Source organism: Oncorhynchus gorbuscha, linkage group LG08, assembly GCF_021184085.1.
Source record: "Oncorhynchus gorbuscha isolate QuinsamMale2020 ecotype Even-year linkage group LG08, OgorEven_v1.0, whole genome shotgun sequence".
In the NCBI taxonomy this organism is placed as follows: domain Eukaryota; kingdom Metazoa; phylum Chordata; class Actinopteri; order Salmoniformes; family Salmonidae; genus Oncorhynchus; species Oncorhynchus gorbuscha.
Genome location: NC_060180.1, coordinates 4,833,154 through 4,842,465, shown reverse-complemented (window position 1 = coordinate 4,842,465; position 9,312 = coordinate 4,833,154). Strand labels below are relative to the sequence as shown.

General features: G+C 45.8%; 1 protein-coding gene across 7 annotated transcripts in view; it reads left to right on the top strand.

Moving 5' to 3' along the window:
* Positions 1–5,397: 5,397 nt before the first annotated feature.
* Positions 5,398–9,312, top strand: part of LOC124041116 (AN1-type zinc finger protein 4-like) — a 44,834-nt gene continuing 40,919 nt past the window's right edge. For 2 of the 7 annotated variants that reach the window (XM_046358303.1, XM_046358310.1), the window contains exons 1-3: positions 5,399–5,626; positions 5,789–5,874; positions 7,024–7,333. In XM_046358303.1, coding sequence (XP_046214259.1) covers positions 7,150–7,333 — 184 coding nt within the window. In that variant the 5' untranslated portion in view covers positions 5,399–5,626; positions 5,789–5,874; positions 7,024–7,149. The other 5 variants (XM_046358307.1, XM_046358308.1, XM_046358304.1 and 2 more) reach the window with 5 other exon arrangements.

The window sequence follows — 9,312 nt, the reverse complement described above, 5'->3', positions numbered from 1 at the left end:
AGAACCAGTAGGGACCCATCATTCAGGGCTCTGCCACACGCATTCTTAGAAAGAAAAAAATATGTTTTTTTGGGGGGCGGGAGGGGTGCTTTCCTGTTTTGCATGTTTAAAGACTTTAAAGAGGCATTTCTAATGACTGAAAACCCCAAAAGAAAGATGCATAGGGTCCCTGCTCATCTGTGTGAACGAACCTTAGGCACGCTGCAAGGAGGTATGAGGACTGCAGATGTCCGTACTGTGAGACAGCTAAGACAGCACTACAGGGAAACAGGGCGGACAGCTGATCGTCCTCGCAGTGGCAGGCCACGTGTAACAACACCTGCACATCTGATCATCACACATGTGGGACAGGTACAGGATGGCAACAACAACGGTCCGAATTACACCAGGAACGCAAAATTCCTCCAGTGCTCAGACTGTCCGCAATAGGCTGAGGCTGGACTGCGGGCTTGTAGGCCTGTTGTAAGGCAGGTCCTCACCAGACATCACTGGCAACAACGTCGCTATGGGCACAAACCCACCATCGCTGGACCAGACGGGACTGGTAAAAAGTGCTCTCACTGACGAGTCTTAGTTTTGTCTCACCAGGGGTGATGGTCGGATTCGCGTTTATTGTCGAAGGAATGAGCGTTACACCGAGGCCTGTACTCTGGAGCGGGATCGATTTGGAGGTGGAGGGTCCATCATCGGACTGTGCCTGCAATGACAACAAGCTATCTCAATGCTGTGCGTTACAGGGAAGACATCCTCCTCCCTCATGTGGTACACTTCCTGCAAACTCATCCTGACATGACCCTCCAGCATGACAATGCCACCAGCCATACTGCTCATTCTGTGCGTGATTTCCTGCAAGACAGGAATGTCAGTGTTCTGCCATGGCCAGCGAAGAGCCCGGATCTCAATCCTATTGAGCACGTCTGGGACCTGTTGGATTGGATGGTGAGAACTAGGGCCATTCCCCCCCAGAAATGTCCGGGAACTTGCAGGTGCCTTGGTGAAGAGTGGGGTAACATCTCACAACAAGAACTGGCAAATATGGTGCAGTCCATGAGGAGATGCACTGCAGTACTTAATGCAGCTGGTGCCCACACCAGATACTGACTGTTACTTTTGATTTTGACCCCCCCATTTGTTCAGGGACACATTATTCCATTTGTAATCGTCACATGTCCGTGGAACTTGTTCAATTCATGTCTCAGTTGTTCAATCTTACGTTCATACAAATATTTACACATGTTAATTTGGCTGAAAATAAACACAGTTGACATTTAGAGGACGTTTCTTTTTTTTTGCTGAGTTTATATCATTGAGTTAATAAAGCCCCATACAAATGGTCTCTTTTTTGTTTTCTTGAGTAAGGCAGCTCCAAAATGCAGGTGTTTTAGCCTAGTTCAGTGCTTTCTGTGGTGGTTGGGCAATCAAGCAGAAAATATGGAGCATTGCGCCATGATTAGCTCAGTGTTCTGTCACTCATGAGGACACTATGTCACCTCCAAGTAAAAAGTTCTAGCCCCTTGGATGCTGCCATAGAGTTACATTAGAAGTGCCCATCCAAGAAGGCTCAAGATCATTGACCACAAATAAAATGAGGTCAAATCACATACAGTGGGGAGAACAAGTATTTGATACACTGCCGATTTTGCAGGTTTTCCTACTTACAAAGCCTGTCGAGGTCTGTCATTTTTTATCATAGGTACACTTCAACTGTGAGAGACGGAATCTAAAACAAAAATCCAGAAAATCACATTGTATGATTTTTTAGTAATTCATTTGCATTTTATTGCATGACATAAGTATTTGATACATCAGAAAAGCAGAACTTAATATTTGGTACAGAAATCTTTGTTTGCAATTTCAGAGATCATACGTTTACTGTAGTTCTTGACCAGGTTTGCACACACTGCAACAAGTTCTCATTTACAACTGCGACCTGGCCAAGATAAAGCATAGCAGTGTGAACAGACAACAACACAGAGTTACACATGGAGTAAACAATAAACAAGTCAATAACACAGAAAGAAAAAAGAGTCTATATAAATTGTGTGCAAAAGGCATGAGGAGGTAGGTGGATAATTACAATTTTGCAGATTAACACTGGAGTGATAAATGATCAGATGGTCATGTGCAGGTAGAGATACTGGTGTGCAAAAGAGCAGAAAAGTAAATAAATATATGAGGATGAAGTAGGTAAATTGGGTGGGTTATATACCGATTGTCTATGGACAGCTGCAGCGATCGGTTAGCTGCTCAGATAGCAGATGTTTGAAGTTGGTGAGGGAGATAAAAGTCTCAGCGATTTTTGCAATACGTTCCATTCACAGGCAGCAGAGAACTGGAAGGAAAGGCGGCCAAATGAGGTGTTGGCTTTAGGGATGATCAGTGAGATACACCTGCTGGAGCGCGTGCTACGGGTGGGTGTTGCCATCGTGACCAGTGAACTGAGATAAGGTGGAGCTTTATCTAGCATGGACTTGTAGATGACATGGAGCCAGTGGGTCTGGCGATGAATATGTAGCGAGGGCCAGCCTATTAGAGCATACAGGTCGCAGTGGTGGGTGGTATAAGGTGCTTTAGTAACAAAACGGATGGCACTGTGATAAACTGCATCCAGTTTGCTGAGTAGAGTATTGGAAGCTATTTTGTAGATGACATCGCCGAAGTCGAGGATCGGTAGAATAGTCAATTTTACTAGGGTAAGTTTGGCAGCGTGAGTGAAGGAGGCTTTGTTGCGGAATAGAAAGCCGACTCTAGATTTGATTTTAGATTGGAGATGTTTGAAATGAGTCTGGAAGGACAGTTTACAATCTAGCCAGACACCTAGGTACTTATAGATGTCCACATATTCTAGATCGGAACCATCCAGGGTGGTGATGCTAGTCGGGCGTGCGGGTGCAGGCAGCGAAACGGTTGAAAAGCATGCATTTGGTTTTACTAGCGTTTAAGAGCAGTTGGAGGCCACGGAAAGAGTGTTGTATGGCATTGAAGCTCGTTTGGAGGTTAGATAGCAGTGTCCAAGGAAGGGCCAGAAGTATACAGAATGGTGTCGTCTGCGTAGAGGTGGATCAGGGAATCGCCCGCGGCAAGAGCAACATCATTGATATATACAGAGAAAAGAGTCAGCCCGAGAATTGAACCCTGTGGCACCCCCATAGAGACTGCCAGAGGACCGGACAACATGCCCTCCGATTTGACACACTTAACTCTGTCTGCAAAGTAGTTGGTGAACCAGGCAAGGCAGTCATTAGAAAAACCAAGGCTACTGAGTCTGCAGATAAGAATATGGTGATTGACAGAGTCGAAAGCTTTGGCCAGGTCGATGAAGATGGCTGCACAGTACTGTCTTTTATCGATGGTGGTTATGATATCGTTTAGTACCTTGAGCATGGCTGAGGTGCACCCGTGACTGGTTCGGAAACTGGATTGCACAGCGGAGAAAGTATGGTGGGATTCGAGATGGTCAGGGATCTGTTTGTTGACTTGGCTTTCGAGAAGAGAGGTTGAACAGGCTGGTAATAGGGGTTGCGACAATGGCGGCGGATAGTTTCAGAAATAGAGGGTCCAGATTGTCAAGCCCAGCTGATTTGTACGGGTCCAGGTTTTGCAGCTCTTTCAGAACATCTGCTATCTGGATTTGGGTAAAGGAGAAGCTAGGGAGGCTTGGGCGATTAGCTGTGGGGGGGAAGGGGGGGCGGAGCTGTTGGCCGAGGTTGGAGAAGCCAGGAGGAAGGCATGGCCAGCCATTGAGAAATGCTTGTTGAAGTTTTTGATAATCGTGGATTTATCGGTGGTGACCGTGTTACCTAGCCTCAGTGCAGTGGGCAGCTGGGAGGAGGTGCTCTTGTTCTCCATGGACTTTACAGTGTCCCAGAACTTTTTGGAGTACAGGATGCAAATTTCTGCTTGAAGAAGCTGGCCTTTGCTTTCCTGACTGACTGCGTGTATTGGTTCCTGACTTCCCTGAACAGTTGCATATCGCGGGGACTATTCAATGCTATTGCTATCCGCCACAGGATGTTTTTGTGCTGGTCCAGGGCAGTCAGGTCTGGAGTGAACCAAGGGCTATATCTGTTCTTAGTTCTGCATTTTTTGAACGGAATATGCTTATCTAAGATGGTGAGGAAGTTACTTTTAAAGAATGACCAGGCATCCTCAACTGACGGGATGAGGTCAATATCCTTCCAGGATACCTGGGCCAGGTCGATTAGAAAGGCCTGCTCGCAGAAGTGTTTTAGGGAGTGTTTGACAGTGATGAGGGGTGGTCGGTATAGCAGGCGGCAACAGTGAGAGACTTATTTCTGGAGAGAGTCATTTTAAATATTAGTAGTTCGAACTGTTTGGGTATGGACCTGGAAATGTTATAGTTGGGTATGGAAATCTCAGAATTTTTGGTGGCCTTCCTAAGCCAGGATTCAGACATGGCAAGGACATCAGGGTTGGCAGAGTGTGCTAAAGCAGTGAGTAAAACAAACTTAGGGAGGAGGCTTCTGATGTTGACCTACATGAAACCAAGGCTTTTTTCGATCACAGAAGTCAACAAATGAGGGTGCCTGGGGACATGCAGGGCCTGGGTTTACCTCCACATCAGCCGCGGAACAGAGGAGGAGTAGTATGAGGGTGCGGCTAAAGGCTATCAAGACTGGTCGCCTAGAGCGTTGGGGACAAAGAATAAAAGGAGCAGATTTCTGGGCATGGTAGAATATATTCAGGGCATAATGCGCAGACAGGGGTATGGTGGGGTGCGGGTACAGCGGAGGTAAGCCCAGGCACTGGGTGATGATAAGAGTGGACTAAGCACACACCTCAGGTGGGCCCCGGTGCCTAGGGTCAGCGTGGCAGAGGTGATGTTGCCTACCCTCACCACCTGGGGTCGGCCATCTGGAAGTCCAGGATCCAGCTGCAGAGGGAGGTGATCAGTCCCATGGTCCTAAGATTGGTGATGAGCTTGGAGGGGACAATGGTGCTGAACGCTGGGCTGTAGTCAATGAAAAGCATTCTCACATTGATATTCACCTTATCTAGGTAGGTGAGAGCAGTGTTGACATTGTTGTCTATTGATCTGTTGGGGCGGTATGCAAATTGGAGTGTGTCTAGTTCAAAGCACTTCATGATTACAGATGTGAGTGCTACAGGGCATTAGTCATTGTGGTGTTAGTCATTGTGGCATGAAGCCTTAGAGTTTACACTTCCAGTTGTTGAAATGTCGAGAGACAACCGTTTGCATTATTCCATTATTTGTAACTCTGAAGCCAGTGTTCCTGTTGAAGCAGAAAGGGTCAGTCTCTGTGACCAAACAATATTGGTCCCGTGTCTGTGTACTCCTCATTGGTTCACCTCGACTTTTCACGTTGCGTTATTGGATGCCTTTGTTGTCAATCAAGAGAGTCACAATGGGCTGGTTCAGGAGCCTCCTGTTTTTTGACAGGTGAGATGAGTAGAGTTCACGAAAACCTAAAAGGTTTACCAATCTATCACAGTTCATGGGCAATAAGGGAAGCTTTCAAGCGTTTCTTTTTCTATTTAAGCATGAAGATAAGCAGACCCTTTTGATTCTAATCTACAATGTCGAATCTGAAGAGGAGAGTAGGCGAAGCAGCTTGCTAGCCAGCCAGCCATCGACCCAAGCAAGGTAACCATTGTTTGGGTTGCTAAACTGGTTAGCTCGCTAGCTAGCTAGCTAGTGGCAACATATAGATTAACGTTAGATTAACGAACTTGCTAGCTAGCTAAATAATGAATGCATTTAGTTCGCTACTACTGTCTTTCATTTGTGCTATTTTATTGTGTCAAGCTAGCTAACATACGGAGTATTTGTAGTCTTGGGACGACAGCCATCGCCGGTGTACTCTTGCCAGCTAGTCTTGGGATGCTGCTAAGGTGAGTTCAAAACGCTAGGGTTTCTGGTGAGACAGAGAACCTTGCTGTCTGGTCGTGTATTAACTAGATAGCCTTCAAGTTAACATCCTTTGTCAAGTATTTGCCATGTGTAACAAGCAAGCCACTGATAAAGGAAATATTAAGACCTTTTGTTTTCACGATTGACACACATTTAGGGCAGCTGACTGTTAAAATGGTATAATATAGCCTTAAACATTGGGAATACAGTTAAAGTGGTCTTTACAGTGTTGGTGTGAAAGGGATCTCAGGTTGTTTGCCTATCAATCAGCCCACAACTTGCATTTGCATGCTTTTAAAATGTAAATGTTACTGCAGTCACATAACATACGGGTTAACTGTCAAAGAGGCCTGCCACAGTGCCTGCAGAGAGTTGTCTGTGTTTGACACCACATACTCCTCCCAATGGCTTTATATAGGCTAACAGCTGACTATATTGCAGCCAGGAGCTGTGGCCTGGGCCTTGTTCTCTGCAGAATGTTTCATGAAGGTGCTTGTAAAGATTTACACTTGTCACTAAAATTTGACTGTAATTTCTTGATCTGAACTATTGCTCTCTCATATAGACCTATGCCTATTTAAGGTGACAGAGTTGGTGACATTTCAGTGTGTGTCTTGGTGTGATAATATTTTAATACGCATTTCTTCCGAATGACATAATGGAATGCTTTGTATTCTGCTCACTCGTATTAACAGAGGAGTTAGGTCTCCTTGCATAATGTAGGACTTAGATGTTTCATGTTGATAGTTGATTGTGTGTTGTCAGGGAAGTAAAGGACTCCTTACCTACCAGGTTCATACAGGCATGTCAACTCCACCCCTCCTTCCCTACTTACATTTTTATTGAACCTTTATTTAACTAGGCAAGACAGTTCTTATTTACAATGATGGCCAACCCTAACTCGGACCACGCTGGGCCAATTGTACGACTCCCAATCACGGCCGGTTGTGATACAGCTTGGAATCGAACCAGGGTCTGTAGTGACTCCTATAGCACTGAGATGCAGTGCATTAGACTGGTACAAATCACTGTTTTTGTCTCTTGCCTCATGGTGTCTGTATGAGGAGCAGAACGGATGACCTTGGACTTAGAAGAAAGGTCAAGGTACTGAGACCTCTCTCTCTCCACAGCTTGGGGCTTCCTGCATGATGTGTTACCGTGGTGACAACGGAGAACACCCATCCCCCTCTCCCTTCCCCTGGGCCGCCGCCCCTCTCACCCCCCCCTCCCGCTAAAGCAGTCCTGACCTCACCAAGATGCCGAACAGAAAGGAGCCACCTATCTATAACGACGACAGTGTGGGGACCTTCCAGTACAAGTTGCCGTTCAACGAGACCATGGAGCTGTTCATCGAAACTTTGACGGGGACCTGCTTTGAGCTGTGTGTCTCGCCCATTGAGACTGTCATCTCTGTCAAGGCCAAGATCCAGAGGCTGGAAGGTACGGTATATAACAGTACAGTAGTGACTCTTACTAACCCAGCATGTAGGCTACAAGGCTGTACTGTTTCCCCTTCCTTTACTTAAGCAGGATAGGCTCCCTCCCTGTCTAACACTGTCTGGTGAAATGCAACCTGAAAAATGGCCAATTGAAAATGATCTATGAATAAGCTCAGACTCAATGCAATACTAATCTTGGCTGCCTAGAATAATAGGTATGTTGATGTTCACCTTCTTCTTGCATAGAAGATGAGCTAAGCAATGCAAAATACATTTCTAAGCCAAGAAGAGGGATGGATACAAATGTATTCCATTGCAAAGAATGGCTTTCTGTTTTAGTAGAAACATTTGTATCCTCACAGCATCAGACTTAGTATATCACCCTGCTCCTCCGGCCAAGCAGACAAGGGCTCTGGCTAGTTGGCTTTCCACACACGTTAAACCTTATTTAATCAAAGCACTTAACTTTCATCATTTATTCGGCCTCATACTCCGTCCGTCTTCCTTGAGAGCTCGATAGAGCACTGCACGTTTGGGATATTAAAGGCACCAAACGTCCTCATCAATCCAGCCACGGCTGAGCTGAGCTGGGCCTGGTGAGGTGGGAGGCCCTGGGAGCCAGTGTGTTTAGTAGTGATGAAGTACAGCCGGGGGGGATGGAGGCATTCCGGAGAGGAACATCGTCTGCGTCCCAAATGGCATCCTATTCCCTATATAGTACACTACCTTTTTTTTTTTACCAGGGCCCATAGGGGAATAGGGTGCCGTTTGGGATGTAGATTGTGTGTAGAGTGATGGCGGTTGTAAAAAATAAAGTAGGCGTTTATGATGCAGCTATGCATGTTCTTCCTCAGGTTTTAATATTGTACGACAGCCTGTCGGAAGAGGCAGAGGGGAGTCAATATGTTCTCTACGGTTGTCAGTGGTGTGGTAAATGGTACCAGTAACTGAATCTGTGGACACTGATTCGCCTCACAAATCATGTTCTTATTTAATACTATTGATATGGCTATTTATACATAATGCTCTTCAAGAATCTTTGTAGTTTCTGTCCACATATGTTCAATCTTTTATTTAGTTATCTACAACAGCCATTATTTGACTAATGCTCTAAGATAATTGACAGGATCATGCCATATCTTACAATATTGATCACCACAAATTGGCTTTGTACAGTTCAAAATGACGCACAGCTTGGTAAAAGCGTAAGTCCCTTGCAGCTCTTGCTTACCACTTGCTTCAGTGGTAGGCCTACCTCCCAAGCCTTGCTTAAATTTTTATCCTTTAATTACAGCCATTTAGATCCTTTCAATTGCAGTTTGATTTACAGGAAGCTCAGGTTCGAGATAGCTAACAGGCACTAGTGCTGACAACAGAGAGGTGAAAGTCTCTAGCTGAGATTGACAAACAATTCTGTCAGGAGACAGACTCTTTGAACTACTCTGAATGCATCTCAGTAGTCTACAGTAGCCTCCTGCTTGTCTCCTCATCCTACTCATACTCATCTGAAGATAGGTTGGATGTCGACTGTCATTAGATAGTAGATGCCTATCATTTCCATAGCGATGCAACCATGCCGAGATTCCCTGGGCTAACGTGTTCAATTTGTTGTATTTCTTTGTCTTGCTCCGTATCTGAGGATGTTTGTGGTTCTACTCATTTTATTTCTACCTCTCTCTCTCTGCGTGTTGTGCTCTCTTGCAGTCAGTCAGTGGGGGGTGTGTTAGTCAGGGCTGCGTGACTGGGCATGCCTCTTCACAATAGAGTAGTATGGCACTGCTCTGGCCCACTCACAAACACTGGGTTCCCTCCAGCACTCACTGGGCCAACGAGTGTATTCAGTGTGGGGAGAGGAGCTGGAAAGAGGGAGGGAGGCTGTGTCCCAAATGACATCCTATTTTGTGCCCTACTTGTGACCACAGCCCCCCCCCCTATATACGGTATAGGGAGTATGGTGCCATATGGGATGCTGTGGGGGGG